The 24,859-nt window shown below is 47.9% G+C and overlaps 1 protein-coding gene across 1 annotated transcript in view; it reads right to left on the bottom strand.

Moving 5' to 3' along the window:
- Window positions 1-3,652: 3,652 nt before the first annotated feature.
- Window positions 3,653-24,859, bottom strand: part of LOC113007501 (bone morphogenetic protein receptor type-2-like) — a 25,047-nt gene continuing 3,840 nt past the window's right edge. The window contains exons 3-19 of the mRNA XM_026144128.2: window positions 18,943-19,134; window positions 18,648-18,848; window positions 15,311-15,415; window positions 13,101-13,192; window positions 10,033-10,266; window positions 8,525-8,639; window positions 7,695-7,855; window positions 7,458-7,605; window positions 7,227-7,363; window positions 6,952-7,088; window positions 6,643-6,835; window positions 6,466-6,556; window positions 6,288-6,367; window positions 6,106-6,207; window positions 5,818-6,021; window positions 4,642-5,677; window positions 3,653-4,307 (exon numbers count right to left, since the gene is read on the bottom strand). Coding sequence (XP_025999913.2) covers window positions 3,994-4,307; window positions 4,642-5,677; window positions 5,818-6,021; window positions 6,106-6,207; window positions 6,288-6,367; window positions 6,466-6,556; window positions 6,643-6,835; window positions 6,952-7,088; window positions 7,227-7,363; window positions 7,458-7,605; window positions 7,695-7,855; window positions 8,525-8,639; window positions 10,033-10,266; window positions 13,101-13,192; window positions 15,311-15,415; window positions 18,648-18,848; window positions 18,943-19,134 — 3,542 coding nt within the window. The 3' untranslated portion in view covers window positions 3,653-3,993. The remainder of the gene's footprint in view (window positions 4,308-4,641; window positions 5,678-5,817; window positions 6,022-6,105; window positions 6,208-6,287; window positions 6,368-6,465; window positions 6,557-6,642; window positions 6,836-6,951; window positions 7,089-7,226; window positions 7,364-7,457; window positions 7,606-7,694; window positions 7,856-8,524; window positions 8,640-10,032; window positions 10,267-13,100; window positions 13,193-15,310; window positions 15,416-18,647; window positions 18,849-18,942; window positions 19,135-24,859) is intronic.

Genomic DNA, 24,859 nt, shown 5'->3' with positions numbered 1-24,859 from the left:
CAGCTTTAATCTGCAGCTTTGTACAGCATGCTGTGTGGGAGGTGCTGTGAGCATGTATACAGTATACACTGTGGTAGTTGGTCCCATATGAACGTACACAGAGTATTTACAGTACTGGAAGCTATCATACACACAGATGGTTATCAGGTTAAATCATCCACTCCTCCACCACGGGAGCACAGAACGTTCAAACTAACCAATGACAGAACTTCAGTCATGTGATCCATCATGCAGCAGGCTAAATGTGCTGAATATGTTCATCTAAATGTGTTTGTACAGGTGGAGAGCTTAATCTCGGAGCATTATGAGGACTACATGAGCTACAGTAAAAGACTTTAAAGGGAACCTCAGCGGCGGCACAGCGCCACATTCTCAGCATCAGCACTAGCCACGAGCTAAACGCCACGAGAACGGAGAACGTCCAGCAGTCCACAGCTTCAGTTGTTTCTGCAGGTGCTTCAGTAACAAGACCAGATCTAAATGTAAGGTTTACATCTCATACTAACTCTCACAGGCAGTATAACAGATGGACGCAACTGAAAACTGCTGCCAAAGCAGAAATGCCTTAAACCTGCACTCATTTTAAAGGCCACCAGGGGGCAACAGCTGTGGGTGCAACAAGACTTCCTGTCCTGTAGACGTCTGTCACCTCGGTAAATACTTCCCTAACGAGTTTGAGCTCCATCAATTGTTTCATGTCAAACCGAATAAAAATTTATGTTCATGTTATAATTTATTCATTTTTTTAAACTTTTGCTCAGAAATTGTTAGCCAATGAGTGAGCAGTATCAGTCCCGCCCCTTTTCTTAGGGCGGGACTGATACAGCGTGGGACATTGGTTTCAAAATGTCACACGCTGATCTAGAGGCTTCAGACATCAGCGGGCAACATCACTTCCGTCTGTTATACTGTCTGTGGTAACGATGGAGCTCAGCGCTATGCTAACATCTCCGTTGTTCTCAGAAACCATGACATCACCACTCAGACGCTGCGAGTCAGAGTTACAAACAGAAGTCACAGCATCAAAAATCATTTTACCCGTGAGGCTATCGCTCAGCTGGCAAACATCACGAGAGGAAACGCTCGATCGAGACGTTTGTGCGCCGCACAGAAATGCAGCGGGAGCTTCATAACTGTAAATTAAAATCGCAGGCAGCCTTTTTCTTGTTGGCTAGCTTTAAGCCAAAGTCCGTATACACAAACCAGTTTTATTCTACTGAAACACATCTGAGGTGCTTGTTGCTGGTTCATGTTGTCTGGAAACCTGTAATTACCACGTGTGGGCACAGGAGGCGCTGTTCAGCCAATGCTACGTCACACAGAGGTGGCGGTAACACCACAGAGACCGACGTGGTTTTCTGGACCGAAAAAAAACCTTCTTCTTCAAGCTGATAGAGCGTGTTTTCTGAAGGTTTGCTCTTTAATCGAGGCTGGAGAGAGTAAGTCTGAGCGAGTTAATGGCCTTTGTTCTCTGGAAATGATCACTAATTATTTATCTGTTGGTTAAAACCGGCTCCAGAAAGCTGCTTTCGCATTTGTTAATCAGGTTCAGTCAGTAAGTGTGAGAGATCTACATCTAGTCCTCCACTCGGTCAGGCTGCATGATATGACCCACACAATATACACACATCAGCATCTAAAAACAGTACAAACGGTATAAAACACAGACATAACAAAACAGATCATTTTGAAAGGCATCAATAAAAGTTAACAGTATGATCATATTTCAGCTGACTGCACTGATGCTGTAATATTGTTAGTTTGAAATGTGCTAAATGTGAATAACTTCCTGTAGTAAGTGCACATTTAAAGGAGAAGTGTCACATAAACACATATAAATGTAAAAGGTTACACGTGCATTTATAAAAAATCGAAACATTCGGAGAAACAGGAGCAAAGAGTCAGTTTGGTATAAAAAAACTGAAACACAAAGCAAAGTCAAATAAAAATAAAGACAAAGAAAGCAGAGTTCTGTTTCCTTCCTGTTTCTGTAAAACTCCAGAGCCCACGTTTACATGAACTCTGCGAGGAGCACACATCAAATGGAAATCAGCAGAACATACGTGCTCAGTGCTCAATGATGAGCTGCGCCCAAGGACCGATAGGTGTGACAAACCCACGTCTTTGATGGGCGGAGCTTATTTACTTGCTGTAACGATGTAGCAGTAGTGTTTGTTAGCATATATGTTCTTTGAGAAGCACAGAGATGTTTTAGTGTGTAAAACATGTGAGCACATTTGGTTTTTCTGGAACAGTCAAAAGGAAAGAGTGACGTGTAAACAGCCTACACACGGACCTCCACCCAGCTCGAAGCAGCTACACCTTTGGTCTGAAACTGAAAGGATGGAAGCGTTTACTTGGAGGTGGAACAGGAAATGAGACCTAACGTGTTGTGATGAGCAGGAACAAAGTCTGAGCTGTACAGTCTGATGGCTGCTGTCCTCTTCTTCTCCTCGTTTCATCTCCTGCTCATCATTTTACAAAGCAAACAGGTGTTCCTGCTGACGTCAGTGTTGTTACCTGAGAAGGTCGTACATGGCCGAGGTTTCGCAGGTCACGTTCGCAGGTCACGTGGTTTAATAAAGTCCACGGGACGCTGGCTCGTCTTTTCTCCAGCGCTGACTGCAGCAGACCTCTGAAGGCAGTCGAGACTCTTCGGTAAAACAAAGTGCGGATAAAAAAGAATAAAGGTTGTCCAACAGTAAGGTTGTCGATCTGTTGCACATTGAACCAAACAGACCGTCAACAGGAGGCATCGTGAGCAGCTGCATAGCTAGATTGACTGTTTCAAGCAGAAACGCCTCTTCAGATCACACCACTACTGCACAAAGACACGCCAACACCGACACGACGTCCTACATACGTCAATGTTACTGCTAAAATTGCACCAGGTATCCTTTATAAGGTCTGTCCCTAAATAAATTTCATTGTTAAAGTGCATAAAGATATGACTGCTGTTTTGATAACATCACCTCTGGTCATTCAGACTACCTGCACTACCAGCCCAGAGGTGCATGAACCTTTCTACCAAAACAGGGAAGTTCTTAAGTCTGTGCTGGGTTCAGGCCTCAGCCAGCATCGAGCTCTCAGAGGGGACGACCCCTGATCCACGTCAGACCCAAACAGTCACTGCTAGTCCTGTTCAACGTCCTGCAGCAGCAGCACAAACGCTTATAAGTGAAAGAAGATGATGCTGAGTGCATTCAGATCCCTCTGTGGGACAGGACACAGCAGGAAAACAAGCCTAAAGAACTCAAAGGGAATGTCTCACTCAGACCTACGACGAGCTCTCGGCCATGCCCTTCAGCAGCCGGCCACATCCTACTCACAACAGGAAACATGAGGGAAGACCTCCACCCACACTGGCAGTCACAGCTGGAGACACTTCAGTCCTACGACAGGGTCAGTGACACACCTGCAGAGATAAAGAGGCGACAGACTGTAGGTACACTCAGATTTTTGAGCCGGGAGTGAGTCTGTGGAGCTGGAAGCTTCTTTCATTTGGACACCAAATGAGATCTCTAGGCTCGCAGCTACAACTAGTCCTTCGAAGCCTGAAAGTATTCCGGAAAGGAATTCCTTCAATATCCAACGGAGATTCCTGTAGATCAAGCCCACCCCCTACAAACAGCTGACTACACCCACCAGCCACAGAAGAATCATTTGGCCTCATCACCAACACCACCACTGTTTGGTCGTCACAGGTAACCTGATCTAGGAAACGTGTCAGAGGTCAGCTGATCACAGGACAGGTCCTGTCCATGAACAAACACATACTAGAAATTTAAATTCTGTCATTTGATGAAAAGTTCCTGCTGAGGGACGGATTTTGCATCCAGCTCCGAGTCGGCTCTGCAGGGTTTGGTTCTGGTTTGGAGCTGCGGGGGCCACACAGGTATCAGCTACCGACTCGTTTATCCACAACAAAAGAAGAGGAAGACAGAGAGCAAGAAAATTAATGAGATCTTAAAGAAAAGCAAACTTCGGATCACTTTAGAAGCAGGTCATCCCGTCGGGCTCAGAGGTGGTGGTCGCCGTGGCGCCGCCTCCAACCAAAAAGACCGCAATGCTGGATTTGGACTGGTTTAATTTAGGCATGCCGACACTTCCTGCTCTACAAACACCGGATGAGAACTGGTTCTGGCTGCTACTGGCATCAAACTCGAAGTCCGGGTCAAGAGCCGTATCTGTGGAAACCACCCAGGAGGCCGGACGCCATTTTTTCAGGGTGTATGGAGTCTTGACCCGACGCTTGATTTTCTCCCCTGAGGCGCTCAGACTGCCGTTATCCACCACCAAAGCATCATCTGAGGAGAAGAAAGTGTTACAGATGTGAGGAGTTTGCACTGTTTTTGCATCTTTGTGGAGCTGCAGAGGTCACCCATGCTGCAGATCCCTCACAGAAAACCTGGAGTTCAAGCCTTCGACTGATCTGACTGAGCCCTGACACGCTGATAATGACGGCTGTACTGTACTGAGTTTTAGAGACAGATCACTGTAACCAGTTTGTCTCTGATGACCTGGTTACGTCATGGTACACGGTGTAATCAGCTACAGACTGTCCAGCTCGAGCCAGTTTTGAAAAACTGGAACCTGCAGCTTATAAGTTTGTTTAAAAGTTCAAGAACAAACATGACTCACCTGAGGAGGTGCAGGGAGAGGACAGGTCCAGGGAACAGGGCCGCTCAGGTCTCCTGGCTTTGGTCTGTCCCACCTGGGATCGCATCAGACCTGCTGTCTGTGGCTCTAAAGCTGAACTTTGGAGACCTGCAAGTTGTGGACTTGAAGCTTCTGCAGGAGCTGTGGTGTCTGAAACTTCAGATCCCAAAGCTTCGAGGGTTTGCTCCTCTGGAGACGAAGCTCCTGGAGTTCCTGGTGATGAAGGTTTCTGAAGGAGGATTAATGCTTCTGTTGGGGCGTCGGGTCCTGGTGAGGCCTGGCTTACTGAAGCTTTTGTTAAGTCAGAATCTTTGCAGCCTCGGGGCAAAGCAGCGGTGACACAACGCACTGGGTGACCTTTTGAGTTTTGGGCACATCTGGGGGTCGACGTGGTTTCAGAGTCTTCCTGGAAACACAGACCTGTATCCACACCTTCGCTTTGACTGTGGGTGGTGGGAGGGGCCTGCAGTGAGAGGGCTTTGCTGGATGAAAGGAGACCAGAAGGAGCAGAAAGTTGAACCTTCTGCTCCAGGTCAGAAGTTGGGGGAGGGTCAGCTGATGAAGCCAGGGCTAGCCGGTTGTTGTTGTTGTTGGAGTTCGAGCCTCGGCCCGATAAGATGCTTCCAGCGCGGCTGTGACGATGATGAGCAGGAGGAGGGGCTTCGCTCTCAGCAGGAAGCTGCTCTCTGCTCAGCAGAGGTTCATGTTCATCAGGACTGAAGTTGAGGAGATTCAAACGGCTGTCTTCTCCTCCCCTCACCCCTCCATCCATGGTCCCCTCCTCGTCCTCCGTCTGCGGCCCCGCCGGATTGGTTCGACCTCCGCCTATCACACCGTTCGTCACCAGGGTGGGGACGCCTGCGCTGTGACTGCTGCCGGCCGTTGTGATAGGCTGGACCTCTCTTCCAGCTGCAGCACTGCTTCTCACGTTTGTGCTGTTAGTAACCGTGGTTACCAGGTGTGGTTCTGCAGCCATAGCAACCATCACTGTGTTCATCTTGGCAACACCTGTTTCCACCTGGAACATGAAGCATTTTGGATTAGTGACACAGTTGGCCCGCCTGATACAGCTTCAGCTCAGCTGGTGAAACACCGAGTCGAGTCACGGCGAAGCTGTCTGAGGATCAGCTGGAGAACCCGGTCACATCTAAGCCCTACCTGTCGGTGGTTGGACTTGAACTTCCCCAGCTTCAGCCGTGACGAGGTGAAGCCGCTCTCCTTGACTTTGGGCAGCAGATGGAGACTGGTGGGCCTCTGAGGCAGATTCTGCTGTTTGGGGAGTGGGTGGATGGAGGAAGGAGGGCTATCTACACCTCTAACAGCCCGCAGGCCACTATGAGAGGTGGATGGTGAGCTGTTCACCTGGAACAAAAGCAACAAGCATGAGCGTCTGATACGTTCATTCATCGGCAGCCACGCGCTGTACAGGCCCTCAGCTGTGTGTACCTGATGGTGCAGCACGTCGGTGGGTTGTGATTCGGAGCCAAACTGCTTCTGTGAGTGCTCCATCAGGTTTTCATCAGAACTCTCCCTCAGGTTCTTATCGACCTGCAGACACAGATGTTGGCAGATGTTAGTGTGTCGGGATGGAGGCCACTGAAACTGAAGAAAGACTTCAAGGTTAAAACCTCTCTGGGGTCGAGCTTTGTGGCCTCCAGGTCTTCTTCTGTGAGATGCAGGCAGACTGGGACACTGGGCACGGCGCCACCTGGAGGACGGCGGGAGCAGAAACATGTGAGGTCACAGCTGTGCTCGCTGCTTTAATGAGGTGTTTGGGTTCATGTCGGGGGCGTGGCTGTTTGTTACCTGTGTGCTGAGTTTCAGAGATGGTGCAGAGTAAGGTGGGCGGGGTCAGGATGGTGGTGGTGGACACGCTGCTGTCTGTGGACAGCCGAGCCTGACGGACAGACGGACACATAGCGATGAGACGCGTCCACGGTAACGGTTCGTTCAGGTGTGCTTTAATGGCGGCCGAGCTCCTACCTGCGCCTGCTGCCGTTCGTAGTTGATGGAGTTCCTGTTCTTCTCGCCGCCTTCTGCCCCATTCACAGTCGTCTTGATGAATGATGCCTGGTGGTCATCTCCCTGGAGATTTCTGACCACGCCCACATGAAGATCCTCAATGAAGGGGGAGGCGGAGCCACCGTGAGGAGGCCACCGGCCATGAGACAGATTCCTGAGTGACAGACAGGAAGGCATGAAATCCAGACTTCCTGTCTCTCAGTTTTACACTGTGCATTTACTGTGATACAGTACCACAGGTATCGTGTGTACTCGTGGTACTGTGTGTACCTGTGGTTGTGTGCTGCAGTGTGTGTACTCAGCAGTGTGAGTTCATAGAGCCTCTCCTCTGCACACTGAGCGGTGAGCCGAGCCTCAGCGTCCTGATCCCAGCAGTCCTCCATCGTGTCCTTCAGCGAGCGCAGTAACTAAAGTACACAGAGTGAGAGACACGCTGGGATTACTCTACATCCAAAATACTTTTGGGAATTACCCTTTGAACCTTTGTCTAACTTCAAAGGTTCAGGCTGTGGAGCAATCTGACCACATCAAACTGAAAGACGGACCAGGCTGTTCTCCTTCCAGGCCTCGGGGAACCTGGGTCTGTGTTTCTCTCTGACCACCAGGCTCTGCATGTCCTCGAAGCTCGGATGATTCCCGAGCTCGGCCTGGAACGCCAGCTGGTACTCTGGCACCGCTTCCCCTGAGCGAGCAGTGAACACAAACACGCTGTCAGCTGAGGTGGTGCTACTTTACTGTGTGTAAGCAGACGGTGTGCAGGTGAGCGCGCTGCGTACCTGGGAACAGGTCGGAGCACCTCCTGAAGCTCTCCCAGTACAGCAGACCCAGAGCGTAGACGTCCACCTGCTTCAGCGCCGACTCGCAGTCTCTGAGGTTTAGAGCTCCGCCCAGAACCTCCGGAGACATGTAGCGCACTGTCCCCACCTGCACACAAACACACCATCCATCAGCTCCGCCCTCTGCTCATTCCTCACCTGCACATCAGATCAGAGCGAACGTTTATGAACTTTGACCTCAGATATGGCCATGGTGTCGTCGTCTCCGGGGCGACAGGGCCGGGGTCCCGTCAGTCTCATGGACAGGCCGAAGTCGGCGAGGACGCAGGACAGATCGGCCCGGACCAGGACGTTCCTGCTGGTCAGGTCTCTGTGGGCGACGGCCGGTTTGTGCTGGTCTGAGACAGTCGGGTACACGTGTTTGTTGTTGTTTACAATCGACCAGGTAAACAAACATATCAGCAGGAAAGAAAAGCACAAACAGGAAGAAACAAAGACAGCAACGTGCAGACGTTTCACAGCAACGCAGCCGGACGATGACGGCATTCACGTCATGAAGCTGCCGATGAAGCCAAGAAGGCGTTCTGTTTCCTCCGACACACGTTCAGCGATGGAAACATGAAAGAATGACAAACTGAGCCTTTTAATGTTTTTACTGTTAAAGAGAAAAATAATTTCATCAGAAACATCATCCTTTCTTTTCATGTGACAACGACATATATTACGTTCATAAACAGCTGGCCGTTATCCACCAGAGCCTCTGCTGTCAGAGAAATAATCCTCCAACCTCAAAATCAGCCCCATTCATCCCAATATTTAGATATTTATTATTCCAGTATTCCATTTATGTCATTTGTTCTCTAAACAAACAAACTAAAGCAGCAGACTGGGTCTGTTCCAGCCAGCAGGGGGAGACACAGCACCTGTTTCCAGATGCTCCTCACACGGACCAATCCGCTGCTGAAAATAGACCCTGAGAGCGGCACCGTTTCTTCCTGTCTGTGTGATCAAAGCCTGCGATGAAGAAACAAGGATGACTCTGCACGAGCGACACGAGGTCGTCTTACCTCCTCGGTGCAGCTCAGTGTGCAGGAAGGCGAGGCCTCTGGTCACGCCGTGAGTCATCCTGCAGCAGGTCAGCCAGTCCACAGTGTGGAGAGACAGGTAGTGAGACAGGCAGCCCTGCAACACACACACACACACACACACACAGACACACACACACACACACACACACACACACAGACACACACAGACACACACACAGTTTGACCCTTAAATGCAGCTTTGTCTGATCTTTTTAACACTACAGGGCCAAAAGCATTTGCTGCCTTCGCACACATGACCAGAAGTTCATGAAGTCATTACTAGTTAACGTTAAACGCTGGCTCGTTGGCTGATTTGAGGCCTTAGTTTTCACCGGAGCTACAGTATCCAGAGTCGTACGTAGTGAGGAGGTAAAGTTATTAACACGATAATCGACCTCTGTTGGAGCAGCGTTCAGATAGCTGCTCTGTGTTGGTACCGTTTATTTTTAATATCCATTTCTTACTTATTTATTTGTTGATCTTGGCAGTTCCATATATTCACTCTGTAACTGGATACGATGAAAGTTAAAGTGGCGACTTCATGGTTGATGTTCAGCCTTAAGATGAACCGTGTGTGTGTGTGTGTGTGTGTGTGTGTGTGTGTGTGTGTGTGTGTGTGTGTGTGTGTGTGTGTGTGTGTGTGTGTAAGCGCAGACACTTAAACAAGTAATTACTGTCTGAGGGCTGCAGAGGAATGCAGAAACCCACCAGACCAGACATCACTGCATCTGTGTGTGTCTGTTTGTGTGTGAGATACAGACTGATAACAAGAGTCTGAACATGTTTTCACATGTTGGGAAACTTTCTGAGCCCTGATGATGTCAGAAAGGTGCAGATTGTAAAAATGATGTGAGGTCATCTGAAGCGTGTTTCAGGTTAAAGAGACGAAACAGTAAAGTCTGCTCGCCTGGAAGGGAAGAAATCAATCTGAAGACTGACGGAGGTTTGGAAGCTGATCTGTGTGTGTGTGTGTGTGTGTGTGTGTGTGTGTGTGTGTGTGTGTGTGTGTGTGAGATCAGAGGCTCCAGACAGGAAGAGGGTGTGAAGGCGCCGTCTTCCAGCACAATAACAGACTAATGGAGAGCAGAGGTGAAGGCTGACAGCTGCACTGTGAGACTGTGTGAAGGCGCTGCTGGCGCCCCCACAGGCTGCAGACCCCATTACACCACAGGGTGACGGTAGACAAGCTGAATGTGTGAGGTTTGCCCCGAGGGGGCGCTAGAGGCATGAACGTGGCGGGTCAGGAGAGCTCAGACAGCAGGCGCAGTCAGACGTGGTCCAAACACACCTGAGGCTCAGCCAGGTCATCTGACCAATGGCTGAGCCTCAGCAGTCAGACTCACTCTGAGTGGGCTCGGCCTGTCATGCCTGCTTTGGGCCAGATCTGCTCCCCTGACCACCACCGGAGGACTGGGCTCTCTCAGTCCTCCGGTGGGTCCACGGGGACCCGCCGTGACCGAGCTTCAGACCTGCTGTGATGAACTCACGTGTGGGTAGTACTCCATGATGATCAGAAACTCAGGGCGTCCATCTGCCGTCGTCCTCTCGTTCGCGGTCAGGAAGCGGGCGATGTTGTCGTGCTGCTGCAGCAGCGGCACGCAGTAGATGGAGCGCTCGTTGACGTAGTTCTGTCGGTTAGCTGAGCCGAAGAGTTTGGCAGCCACGCAGCGCTCGTTAAGAGAACCGCGAAACACTGCGCCGTAACGGCCTCGACCAATCAGCTGCCAGGACAGAGGATAGAAACAGGAAAGTGAGCTGTGGCGTTCCTCAGGGATCAATCTGAGGTTGAACCTCTAACCTTTGTATCATTATGATTGGTCTGTTTTTAATGGCCCCGCCTCTTCCCTTAAAGGAACAGTGCAACAAAGGGGTCAGAGGTTACAGGTAGGGCTGCTCGATTATGGCAAAAATGATAATCACGATTATTTTCACTGAAACTGAGATTTCGATTATTTGACGATATTTATTTAACCCTTTAAGACCTACTATAGAACCAAGTCCGCCAGAGCTTATATTATTTTTTTACATGCTGTAGTGTCATTGGGAGCATTTCAAGTTGCTATACATCAATACAACTGTTATAGCCCATATTTTAATAATATGTATGCATTAAGTCCATAGTAACTACATTAATTGCAAAAAAGTGCAATAAACTACAAAAAAATTGAAAATCGTTTTTGGTTTTTTTACATATATTTCTACTTGGAGAAATTTAAGAGGTTTATCCCTCAAAACTTTAAATACAATAAAGTTGCAAAAAATAGTTTACAACAGGAAATTTATTTTGAGTGTCTTCATAGTTTTATTTTGGAGATACACCAGTTTTTATATACTGCAGGAAAAACAAAAAAACAATCCTATGATGCAAATTTGCAAAGAAAACAGCAGGTGCATCAAAATAAACTATTTCCAGCAGTGCAATTCGAGTTCTAAGCATCCCAGAAACTATTCAGAAAAGTATAGAGTCAAACATGACTTATAAAAACACCAGTATAGGCTTTTAAGGCCTACAAGTAAAAAACTGCATTTTCCGCAAAAATGACATCACTTCCGGTTTCGGGCAGGAAATGACGTACATGCGATAGTTCGCGTTGACGTCTTGTTCAATGTGGGAAGTGTTACGAACAGCTGATCGGATCGGCAAAGCGTGTTTCTGGAATATTATGTTTTTGTTCCTGCAAGCGCTTTTTATGCAATTTTTGCAAAACTTCATGTGGAAGGAAACCGTGACCGAGGACAAGCTGATGGCATAAGATGTAAGTACAACTCCTCTGGTTTCATATGCAAAACAAATTATTGTGCTAGCTTACACAGTTCCGGTTCTACAGGGATTTAAAAATAGTTACGCAAAACGGAGCGTGCTGCTCTGACCGGATTTAAAGGGTTAACAATTACAATGTGTTGAATAATGACTTTGAAAAATAATAATAAATAGTGCAAATACTGATAACAGTGCAAATGTTTGCAATATAAGAAACAAATGAAAAATGTAAACATCTATGTTTAGTGAACTTTGCAGTGTTGCTCTGTGGTGCAGCTACGACACCGTAGCAAAGTTTACACACTGTGTCTACTTGATCCACGTCTGACCGAACCCATAATGTTTCCACTAGGGCTGCCACGATTAGTCGACTAGTCACGATTACGTCGACTATCAAAATCGTCGACGACTGATTTAATAGTCGACGCGTCGTTTGAAGCTTTGTAAGATCCTGAAAGACGCAGGAATAATAGCAGGATTTAAGAGTGTAATAACGGACTGAAACAGAAGATGGCAGCACTGCATGTACAAGGATGCCAGCTGCCGTTAAACCCCGAAGAAGAAGAAGAAGCTGTGTCCCAGAATTCATAGCGCAGCCCAGCCCAGTTTCCAACAATGGCGGCAGCTAGTTAGTTTTAATATTACTCTTATTATTCTTTCTGGGTCACAAAATAAACGTTTAACATATTTTCAGGCGAGAATGTAGCTGTGTAAACCTCAAATATCTGCTCAGTTTATCAAGACACCACATATTTTCAAAAGCGCTCCGACGTTTTCGGAGACGTCTGTTACCCACTAGCTCGATAGCTAGCCGGGGGCTAGGCTAACTAGAGCCGTGAGAACACCGGACTCCCCGCAAATTGTTTTCAAACCCACCGCCGTCTTTCGCTACTCAGGTTAAACATGATATATAAGTCACTTAGATAACTTAAAAATGTTATTGTTTGGCTTTTTTTTAGTATTTTATTTGTTCCTGAGTAAATCGGTTTGGCTGAGATTAAAGTTTTTACACAGCTGAATAAACGTCAAGCAGACAGCTGATTATCAGAAGTGTGAGATGCTGGAGAATATACTCCGGTGTCCTGTTATAGTTTAGATAGCAAGGAGTTTATTAAACTTCACCGAAACAATCTGCAAACTTCATTAAAATTGAATAAACTATCATCTTGTCTTTATTTTTAGTTAGCACATACCTTAAACACTTAAAGCTGTAAGCTAATGATAGTTATATAAGAGCAGATGCTGCTGGTGCAATAAGCTGTACGTTTTACTCCAATGGATGATGATCTGATTAGTCGACTAATCGCATAAATAATCGGTGACTAGTCGACTATCAAAATAATCGTTTGTGGCAGCCCTAGTTTCCACACCACTGAAGTTTTTTTACCTCTTTTCAACCAACGGCAGTCACTCTCCTCTCCATATAACTTCTGCTGAGCTTTCCGAGCTTCCCTCGGGTCCTCTTATTGTTGTGACGAGTGTTCGAAATGCAGAGAGGTGCGTTCGATTTGCCACACGGAGCAGCGCGAGAGTAAAGCACGAGGGAGGGGCTAATAATCGGCTCAGTCATTTTTAATGATCGTTGAAAGCCCAGATCGTAATCGAGATTAAAATTTGATTAATTGAGCAGCCCTAGTTACAGGATGGTCAGTTTGTGATGGCGTTGTCTTGCTGCTGTTGTTCACCGACTGACCAGTATTATCCAAATAAACCTGTGCAGCTGCTGCAGGGTGTGTGTGTGTGTGTGTGTGTGTGTGTGTGTGTGTGTGTGTGTGTGTGTGTGTGTGTGTGTACCTCCAGCAGTTTCAGGTTGTCGAGGTCGATGGAGGACTCTGCGTTCGCCGCCTCCATCACATCCACAGCAGACAGACTGTGTTTCTGCTTCCCTGCACAAACATACACAGCTGATCACATGACCTCAGTCTGGCGAGGACCAACATGGCTGCCGGACAGCAGCCAGGTCAGAAGTGAGTTAACATTGATTTTTATGTATTTGTTATAATTAGTGTCAAAATCAAAGCACAGATGTCACTGCAGCTCATATCACGCGACTAATTTCACGTGTAATGTCGGAGGTCGTCAGATGGGCGAGTTTCCTTTGATTACAAAAACCACAGTTGTGAGCCAGCGCCACCTCCCGAGGACTTCAGACCTCCACACACTAAAACAAATCAGCTGATCGCTCAGAAGGCACTTCCTGTTTACAGCGACTGTTTAAAAAGAGCACAGGATGTTCAGGCTATTGTGCTCTAAAGATTACTCCGAGACGACAAACCTCCGCCCAGCTGGAAAATTCCCTCCACATGTCGTAAGAACTTAAGTTCGGACCTCTCAGAGTGTCTGACCCTCACTGTGTGAGGTTTGCTGAGAAACGTCGTGTCACATGGTCTCTTCCTTCAGTGTGTTTCAGGTCAGATCCAGCTGTGAGCCTGTGAGCAGCTCCGCTAACGTTTTCATGCAGATCCATCGATCCTGCTTTAATCTGAAAAACTCATCACATGACTTCCTCATTTGTTTCTTCACAAAACACTAAACTGTGTGCATGTGTGTGTGTAGGTGTGTATATACGTGTGTGTGTGTAGATGTGTATATACGTGTGTGTGTGTAGATGTGTATATACGTGTGTGTGTGTAGATGTGTATATACGTGTGTGTGTGTAGGTGTGTATATACGTGTGTGTGTGTAGATGTGTATATACGTGTGTGTGTGTAGATGTGTATATACGTGTGTGTGTGTAGGTGTGTATATACGTGTGTGTGTGTAGGTGTGTATATACGTGTGTGTGTGTAGGTGTGTATATACGTGTGTGTGTGTAGGTGTGTATATACGTGTGTGTGTGTGTGTAGATGTGTATATACGTGTGTGTGTGTGTAGGTGTGTATATACGTGTGTGTGTGTAGGTGTGTATATACGTGTGTGTGTAGGTGTGTATATACGTGTGTGTGTGTAGATGTGTATATACGTGTGTGTGTGTAGGTGTGTATATACGTGTGTGTGTGTAGGTGTGTATATACGTGTGTGTGTGTAGGTGTGTATATACGTGTGTGTGTGTAGATGTGTATATACGTGTGTGTGTGTAGGTGTGTATATACGTGTGTGTGTGTGTGTAGATGTGTATATACGTGTGTGTGTGTAGGTGTGTATATACGTGTGTGTGTAGGTGTGTATATACGTGTGTGTGTGTAGATGTGTATATACGTGTGTGTGTGTAGGTGTGTATATACGTGTGTGTGTGTAGGTGTGTATATACGTGTGTGTGTGTGTAGGTGTGTATATACGTGTGTGTGTAGGTGTGTATATACGTGTGTGTGTGTAGGTGTGTATATACGTGTGTGTGTGTAGGTGTGTATATACGTGTGTGTGTGTAGGTGTGTATATACGTGTGTGTGTGTGTAGGTGTGTATATACGTGTGTGTGTGTAGGTGTGTATATACGTGTGTGTGTGTAGATGTGTATATACGTGTGTGTGTGTAGGTGTGTATATACGTGTGTGTGTGTGTGTAGATGTGTATATACGTGTGTGTGTGTGTAGGTGTGTATATACGTGTGTGTGTGTGTGTAGATGTGTATATACGTGTGTGTGTGTGTAGGTGTGTATATACGTGTGTGTGTGTGTAGGTGTGTATATACGTGTGTGTGTGTAGATGTGTATATACGTGTGTGTGTGTAGGTGTGTATATACGTGTGTGTGTGTGTGTAGATGTGTATATACGTGTGTGTGTGTGTAGGTGTGTATATACGTGTGTGTGTGTGTAGGTGTGTATATACGTGTGTGTGTGTAGGTGTGTATATACGTGTGTGTGTGTAGGTGTGTATATACGTGTGTGTGTGTGTAGATGTGTATATACGTGTGTGTGTGTGTAGATGTGTATATACGTGTGTGTGTGTGTAGGTGTGTATATACGTGTGTGTGTGTAGGTGTGTATATACGTGTGTGTGTGTGTAGGTGTGTATATACGTGTGTGTGTGTAGGTGTGTATATACGTGTGTGTGTGCGTACGTACGTTTTATTATGCGGTATCCCAGGAACAGCGCCACAATGAGGATGGCTGCTATGGCGATGGTTACCAGGGCGATGAGCACCGTCACCTCTGGCTTCAGTCGGTGATCTGAGGGGTTATGATGTCATCATCACATCAGTGCGACACACATGTTTGTACTTCTGTCTTTGTGAGGACCTGCGCTACTCTGTGTAACCTGCGCTCTGAGGTCAGTTTGACAAAGAGGGACCGGTCTGCAGGTCAGACTGAGGGGCTCATACAGATCAGACCTCAGACCAGCTGTCAGTGACGCTCGTCCACCGCACCAGCAACCAAGAGGACAGAAAGCTGTGGCTCATTAAATCATTAAGTGTGTTACTGTAGGGTCTACCTTACCATAAAACACACCTTGAGGTGTCACTCAAGTTCAACTTTCACTCAGACCGTCTAAACTTGGATCCAGTGTTTGGGAACTGCAGACATTTTCACCAGAGATGGCACCAGACCACTTTTTATGTCCGATACCGATATCATACATTTGGATATCTGACATAGACATCCAGAGTTTAAAGCAGTGCAAATAAATGCAAACACGTTTTCATGACACTCGTCTTCATCAGGATCAAAGCTGGGACAGAAAATCGAGACCCGCCCCTGCACAGCTACCAGCTGTCAGCTAGACAGAAAGGATCCTGGTGTTATTTGTCTCTCAGAAACAGTTCAGAACTTCATCTGCATGTTTCCTCTCACCACATATCCAAACCATCATGACCAGCAGCTGTATGCATACATGAACCCTCTTGATTTTTCCAGGAAGGATCCAGAATTTCAGTGCACCTCCCGAAAATCTCCCGGAGCCATTCTCCTGAATTTCTCCCAATTTTCCACCCGGAAAACAAAATTGAAAAACCATATCCCAGAATTCATAGCGCGGCCCAGCCAATTCCAGTTTCCAACAATGGCGGCAGCTACTTAGTTTTAATAAGTAGCTGCCGCCACACCCGCCCCCTCACCCCACACCCGCCCCCTCACCCCACACAAAAGAGGATTTCACACCACCTCCTCCGACCACAACTCTTCATATTCATGAAGCAGATGTGAGGAAGCAGTTTAAGAGTCTGAATGCTCGGAAAGCTCCCGGCCCAGACGGTGTGTCTCCTGCCACCCTCAGACACTGTGCAAACAAGCTGGCCCCAGTGTTTTCTGGCATCTTCAACTCCTCACTGCAGGCATGTCATGTGCCTGCCTGCTTCAAGTCCTCTACCATAATCCCTGTCCCCAAGAAACCTAGGATCACTGGACTAAATGACTACAGACCCGTGGCTCTGACATCTGTGGTCATGAAGTCATTTGAGCGCCTGGTTCTCTCCCATCTCAGGACCCTCACGGCCCCCCTCCTGGACCCCCTGCAGTTTGCATATAGAGCCAACAGGTCTGTAGACGACGCCATCAACATGGCCCTACACTTCATCCTGCAGCATCTGGACTCCCCAGGAACCTACGCCAGGATCCTGTTTGTGGACTTCAGCTCTGCCTTCAACACCATCCTTCCAGACCATCTCCGAGACAAGCTTTCCCAGATGAATGTGCCTGATCCCATCTGCCGGTGGATCACTGACTTCCTGACGGACAGGAAGCAGCACGTGAGGCTGGGAAAGAATGTCTCGGACTCCCGGACCATCAGCACCGGCTCCCCTCAGGGCTGTGTTCTTTCTCCTCTGCTCTTCTCCCTGTACACCAACTGCTGCACCTCCACCCACCAGTCTGTCAAGCTAATCAAGTTCGCAGATGACACCACCGTCATTGGGCTCATCTCTGACGGGGATGAGTCTGCCTACAGGAGGGAGGTTGAACGTCTGGTGTCCTGGTGCAGCCACAACAACCTGGTGCTGAATGCCCAGAAGACAGTGGAGATTATTGTGGACTTCAGGAAGCACACAGCCCCACTCCCCCCCATCATCCTGACTGACACCCCCATCACCTCTGTGGACTCATTCCGCTTCCTGGGTACCACCATCACCCAAGACCTGAAGTGGGAGCCCACCATCACCTCCGTCATCAAGAAAGCCCAGCAGAGGATGTACTTCCTGAGGCAGCTGAAGAAATTCAACCTGCCAACACGGACGATGATGCAATTCTACACTGCAATCATCGAGTCCATCCTCACCTCCTCCATCACCGTGTGGTACGCTGGAGCCACTATCAGGGACAAACAGAGACTGCAGCGTGTTGTGCGCTCTGCTGAGAAGGTGATTGGCTGCAGACTCCCATCTCTGCAGGACCTGTACACCTCCAGGACACTGCGGCGTGCAGCTCGGATCTCAGCTGACCCTTCTCACCCTGGACACAGTCTGTTTGACCTGCTCCCCTCAGGCAGGAGGCTCCGGTCCATTCGCACCAGAACCTCTCGCCACAAGAACAGTTTCTTCCCCTCTGCTGTTGGACACATAAACAATAACCACATGACTGTCCCCGCCACTAACACATGACCCTACGCTGTGTCACTGCATCATTTCATGTTTGGCACTGATCACCACCTGCACTCATGTATATATCTTTCAACGTAGCACTCATAATTCTTATTCTCATGTATATATCTCATGTATATCTCATGCACATATCTTTCTTTCTACATAGCACTTTAATTCTTATTGTCTGCACTGAAGCACCGCAGCAATTTCCTAATGTTGTAAACCTCAACATCTGGCAATAAACCCATTCTGATTCTGATTCTGATTCTGATTCTGATATTACAGTTATTAATCTTTCTGGGTTGAAAAATCAAACTTTTAACATATTTTCAGGCGAGAATGTGTAAATTATCTGAGCCGGCGAGAACAGCGAACTCCCGGCACATCGCTTTCAACCCCCCCGCGGTCTTTGGCTAGTTATCGAAGTCCACTCAGATAACTGTTTGTCTTTTTTCAGTGTTGAATTTGTTCCTGAGTAAATCAGTGGATGGATGGATCGGGTTACATTTTTAATTTCTCCCGATATCCAGTAATTTAGGTCGGGACCGATACTGTATATGGGATCGGTCCATCTCTAAGTTTTACATACAGCTGCTGTTCCTCGACACGTCCTGGTGAACGAAGCAGAGCGAGGAAAGTGTTTTCTAAAACAGAACGGCGTGTGCTCTGTCTCACAGGGCGTTTGGTGCTAATGATGATGCTAATGATGGCTAACAGGAAGTTAGCCTCCAACAAACAGCAGCGTCATAGTGAAATAGAATAAATAGAAGCTTTATCTTTTGTCTCTTCTTGCTGCTGCTCAGTGGAGGCGTTGCTAACGGTTACACTGCTGGGTCACATGATGAGTTATTATGGAGCGGGGACCACTGATTGGTGTCAGTGCTTCTCACCTGTCTGTTCCGCCTGGCCGTCCGTCCTCATTGGTTTCAGAGCGGGTGTGTCGGCGGTGGGCGGGGCCTCTGTGTAGTTGGCATTGCAGAGGTCGTGGCTGCAGCAGCAGAAGCGATAGCTGCCTTTCTGCGTGGAGGACAGCTTCTCTGTTACCAGGATACAGCGGTCGGCTTGACACTCGTGCAGGTGAGTCCAACAGCCTGAAAGCAAACCGAGGCCAAACTGTAACCAGATACAGTAGAAGAACGCAACAGAGGTCAAAGGTCAGGAAGTAACAAACCCCGATGAGCTCACCTTGGGTCAGCAGGTGCATTTCTCCATCTGCTTTTTTTTCCCACAATCCATAGCAGCGGGAGCCGTGGCTGCAGCGGATCGTGCCGTTTTCCAGCACCACTCCTGGCTGCTCATTGGCAGGAACAGGCTCCACCCCCTGGGGGTTACTGGTGAAAGCACACAGTCTGTCCTCAGCATCACTGGACTGCAGACCTGAAAACACAGAGACTCACCTGTCAGCTAACAGACTGTATATTAAAGAGGGTCAAACCCTGCTCTCTGTCTGAGCTCAGTGACCTTTGACCCGTTTCAGGTCTGACTGAACAAAACAGGAAGTTTAGTTTGGAACTGATGGTCAGAGTCACAGAGGAACAGGAAGTGTTCTTGTCCCCGCACTGTGTGACGTGTCCACAGCTAGACTGACCTCTGACCTCAGCCTTCACAGAGATCGAGCTGTGAGGCCGTGAAGCTGCAGCGAAGCCTCACATAAACACTTCTGACAGTTACTGTCCTCCATCATTGTCGCCTCAGAGCGAGCGGCGAGCAGTGACGGAGGTCAGAAACGATCTTTGTTCTTGTTTGTCTCGGGTTGTTTGTGGTTGGAGGTTGGGCTCGGTGACATCATTACACGGATCTCTGTGATTGGCGTCCACGTCAGCCTGAAGGAAAACTCTGACAGCAACAAATTAACATGCAGTGTGGCGCTCCGAGAGCGCAGCGGGAACGTCGGAGCGGCGTTCTCGCCTCGGGCCGCTCAGCCGCCTTTACAACAAAAACCATTAATGTGATGTCCCAGCAGCTCGTCTACACGCATCCCATCAGCCCACGCGCAGCTTCAGACGCCGCAGCGACCGAGGAACGCTGGAAGGAAGCGAGAATCTGAAAACCAGCAAAGTTTGATATTTAAACGGTGATGTTTGCTCGCTCGTGCTGTCAAAGCTACAGCCGAAGAAGCCCGAGGCTCAACAAGAACACGGGCGAGAAAAATCTCGTCCATAAACACCGAGGTCAGCTCCCGCTGTCCGCCTGATCGTCGTCAGGTCATCAGTCGGGGGTCGCGCAGGGTGACGGCGGTCTCGGGGATCGAGTCATCACTGAGACACGAAGCACGTCGCTTTGTTTTTAATATCAGTCTGATTAATGATTAGGACCTGGTGTAATGTGAGAGTGCAGCAGCCGCAGGCATCATCATCATCATCAGGGCTGGACTCTGAATCACGGACACTTTACTAACCCCAGAGGGAAACTGAGTCGTCATAGCAACAAACATGACAGACCACAAAGCCCTCGTATGAAGTGCAGAGACAGACGAGGACATCAGAGGACATCAGAGGACAGCAGCACTCACACTGATGTCTCTGCTACAGGTATCATCACTGTTTGCTACAGGAGGTGTGACAGCAGCAGCGGGGACGCCGTCCTGGGCCGCTCGCCGTGACATCAGAGAACTGCTGGAGGTACGGCAGAGTTCCTGCTGATGTCACAACGCTCGCCGGGCCGCTGAGCAAAGCCTGGTCACACAAACACACCTGTGTACCTGAAACCTGAGCTTCTGGCTCTTTCTGATTGGACGCAGGTGTTTCCTGGGTGATGGATTAACGCGCTCACACAGCTGGACTGTTGTCATTTCCAGATGTTGTGTGTCTGTATTTTTACATCAAACTGAAGCCCAGAAATAAAACTTTTAACTGTTTCTTATGTCATGCTTCATAAGACAGCTCGTGTCTCGGGTTGCCGTGGCAACAGCAGCGGCTGCTCAGCCCACGCGTCTTTTGAACAACGACAACAGAGAATCGCCTGGACGCACATCTGGATGTTTCTGTGTTCAAGAAGAAAGTCAAACGTTTGCACACAGCGAGAGCAGGATCTGAGTGTGTGTGTGTGTGTGTGTGTGTGCGTGTGTGTGTGTGTGTGTGTGTGTGTGTGTGTTATTTTGGTTTACATGTGAATGAGAAGCTGCATTCCTGAGCGGAGTCTGCCGTCTCCACCCGGGCGGAGTGGAGCCAGCACAGCGCTGTGTTTAGTCTGCACCGAACACACTCACAGCCGGAGGAAGGTGTGTGTGTGTGAGTCTGTGTGTGTGTGTAGCCTTATCAACCACATCGCAGCACAAACACAGAGCACGCTCAGACTGCCTGACGACAGCGTGTGTGTCCCAGTCGGGACCAGAGGGTGTGTGTGTGTGTGTGTATATGTGTGTGTGTCTGTGTGTGTGTGTGTGTGTCTGTGTGTGTGTGTGTGTCTGTGTGTGTGTGTGTGTGTGTGTGTATATGTGTGTGTGTGTGTGTGTCTGTGTGTGTGTGTATATGTGTGTGTGTCTGTGGATGAACAGTCATGAAGTGAGAATGCAGGAATGTGAACACACAACAGGGCGGCTTCAAGGCCACACACACTGCTTTCCTGCATCACTGAGCCTGTGTGGATGCTTCCTGCCCGGCGGGGCGACAACAGCTCGCCATCAGCTGTTGAAGGCCGACAGTGAACTCTGTGTGGAGCATCACAGTCACTCTTCATGGACGTAAATCTGCTCCGTGTGTCTCACGCCGTCCTTCACTCACGTCTTCGGTCTCGGTCCACAAACTGAGAAACATGCATGCTTTCACAGTTAAGCTGAACTTTGACCCTTTGGTCATAAAATGAGGTCAGTAAATAATTGTACCTGATCTGAGATCAGTGAGGAACCCTGTGCTATCACAGATCACTGAGTAGGTCAGACACACCGTTCATGTGTGTGTTACTGAGAACAACGTACCCAGGCTCCACCCGCTGCTCCTCCACCCTCACACTCAGTCCTCTCCTGTCCTTATACACATGACTCCACCCAATCCACTCCACCTGTGGTTGGACTAAGCTTATAGACCTGACCTGTCAGGGAGGGGCTCTGCTCCAACCTGACACTGCAGTAAAACCAAGGAGATGGTTACTGACTACAGGAGGGGCGGAGTCTCCATCAAGATTGTCTTCAAACACACCACCTCTGGTTAAAGAGCCATCAGAGGCCACACCCCCCGAGAGCTGCACAGGAATCACACCCATACAGTCGGGCACGCTCGCTGCTCAACGGCACACGGGCAGCCTGCTCAGCAGCCTCCACCCTCTCGGAGGACATCTGGACAGCAGATGTGTGACATCATCATTGTGTGTTTGTAGCATCATCAGCTTCAGCTCAGTCCCGCCCTAAATGTTCATCACGAATCCTTATTTACTCTCACTGATTTTCATCAAATGTTTTTGTCTCACTGACAATAACCATTATTATTGTTATTGTCATTATTATCATATCCAGCTGCTCATGGCGTTATGTTTGTGCCGCTATTCTGAGCGCACGTAAAAAAATTTGCAGGTGCAAGTGTTGCATTTTGAGGAGAAAGTTATTTTGAGCGAAGAAAAGCTGAATTTGAGTGAACAAACTTCAAACTGTATTTCAGTGTTTGCTGTTATCCACACACACACACACACACACACACACACACACACACACACACACACACAACAGCAGCCCCTCTCGCTCAGTGTTTGCATTTGCACTCGCAATGTGTCGCTCGCGCTCTCAACATTTCTGCCCGTGCGCGTTCAACTCTTTCTCTACACAGTTATATTTGTGCCACAAAACCAGCCAATCACAGACTTGGATGCAGAAAAAATCTGATTGTCTGTTTTGGTCTCCAATCAGCTCGAAATGACGAAATGCAATATCCCAGAATGCATTTGGTCCATTTGGGAGATGCCTGTTACCCACCAGCTAACCGCATAGCTGGACTGGACTGATGATTTTTCATTTTTATGTTTGTTTGTTTGTCTTTGTAACGGTATAAACAATGAAAGGTGGTGGATTAGCCAGTTGGTCATGATCAACTCTGGGCTGGACCAATTACAACACATCCGTGTTGAGGGGAAAAGGAAAGCGATTAGTCCCGGACTTCAGCTACAATGAAAAAGACACAAAGCTGGAGATATTCTGTCTTTGCTTCCTCTTCTCCTCTCTCTCCCTCCCTCCCTCTCCCGTTTCTACTTCAATCACGAAACTGATCAATGATCAGCTGATCGTCTCTCTTGTTTGTTTATCGCCCACTTTGCGCCAGAAAGAGGAAACCAGCGGATGTCGCGCTAAACAACAGCAGCACGTTTAAGCTTGATCAGCTGTTGTTAGAATTTATTTCATATTAATTTCTAGTATCAGCTGATGTTTGCTGGAGCCACAGCTGTAAAGCTGCTGGTCATGATGTCGGTTTGGAAACATAAAGGTGATACAAATCATACATACCGTAATTGTCGGGCTATAAGCCGCTACTTTTTGCACAAGCTTTGAACCCTGCGGCTTTTAGTAAGGTGCGGCTTTTCTATGGATTATCCATGATTTTGTGATGATTTGTTCCGCTGTTGTACGGCACTACGTTGCCTGGCGGAAGGGCATGTGATCAGACACACAAGGGGTTCAAGAGTGGTATGTTGGTCACATGTCCGTCCGCATGGGAACATAGTGCCGTACAAGTAGCGCGAAAAACAAACTTCAAAGTAGCGCTACGCGTTCAGCGGGAGGCGTGGATGACGAGCGACGATAAACTTGCGAAAAGCAAGTTATGCTCAACTCCACCGGTGGAATCTGACAGCGTGGAAAAGTGTGAAAACATCCACGATCACCAACGGATTTCGAAGGGCTGGACTGCTGCATGATGGAGAGGAGGACACCGCCACGGCCCTTCTGAGGGTGTTCGACTCTGACACTGACAACAAGGATTTCTTTGGTTTTGTAAGTGACAACGAAGGAGAGAAGCGGAGAGTGGATGACGAAGCCATCCTGAGCCTGTTCGTTTCCAACACTGGAGAAGAGGACTTTGGTGGTTTTAGAGTGCAGGAAGAAGAGAAAGATGGTGAATGACTGACTTTTCTTCTTGTTAAAGCCGTGTCACTGCACCTGAGCCTAAAAGGTAGTCCGAATCTATTTTTCTGGTGTGCTGTAGGTTACTGTTATGTACTACATTTGTTACTCATTTATGAAGCACAGTACATGTTTCGTACTTGTAATTACCGCTACTTGTACATATACCTAAAAGGTTATGCAAATATGTACCCATAACTTGTTTTTCAAAATATTAATAAAAGGGGTGTGTCTCCAAACAGCCATCTCTTTCCTGACAATTCCCTTTGTGCATATTCTCTTACATATGATAAGTCAACATTGAAACACCTGCGGCTTTTAGTCAGGTGCGGCTAATGTATGTACAAAACAGGATTTTCCCCTGATTTTAGCTTGTGCGGCTAATATTCAGGTGCGCTTTGTAGTCCGGGAAATACGGTAGTTACCAACAAGACAGTGTACGTCACTGTCACAACAGCGTTTGCTTTAGTTCAAAGGCTTTATGGTTTTTCCTGTAACACCTGGTGGTGTAGTCGGTGATCTTTTTGTCAGTTCAGCCTTTTGTTTAACCCGAGTGACCACCCGGTCAGCTGGTGGGTAACAGGTATCTCCGAGAACTTCAGAGCATTTATGCAAATATGTGATGTCTTGATGAATCGAGCAGATATTTGAAGTTTACACAGAAACATTCTCGCATGAAAATATCTTTAAAGTTTATTTTGTGACCCAGAAAGAGTAACATTTCAAACTCCGCCACTGCCTCGTTTGAGTTTTGGACGAAATGCATTCTGGGATATTGCATTTCGTCATTTCAAGCTGATTGGAGACCAAAACAGACAATCAGATTGGCTGTGATTGGCTGGCTTTGTGGCACAAATATAACGGTGTAGAGAAAGAGTTGAGCGCGCACGGGCAGAAATGTTGAGAGCGCGAGCGACACATTGCAAGCGAGCGCAAATACACAAACTGAGCGAGAGGGGCTGTTCTGTGTGTGTGGATAACAGCAAACACTGAAACACAGTTTGAATTTTGTTCTCTCAAATTCAGCTTTTCTTCGCTCAAAATTAATTTCTCCTAAAA

The sequence above is a fragment of the Astatotilapia calliptera genome, chromosome 16 (assembly GCF_964374335.1).
Source record: "Astatotilapia calliptera chromosome 16, fAstCal68.1, whole genome shotgun sequence".
In the NCBI taxonomy this organism is placed as follows: Eukaryota; Metazoa; Chordata; class Actinopteri; order Cichliformes; family Cichlidae; genus Astatotilapia; species Astatotilapia calliptera.
Note: the sequence above shows the minus strand (reverse complement) of the source record. Positions and strands in the feature narration are given on the sequence as shown.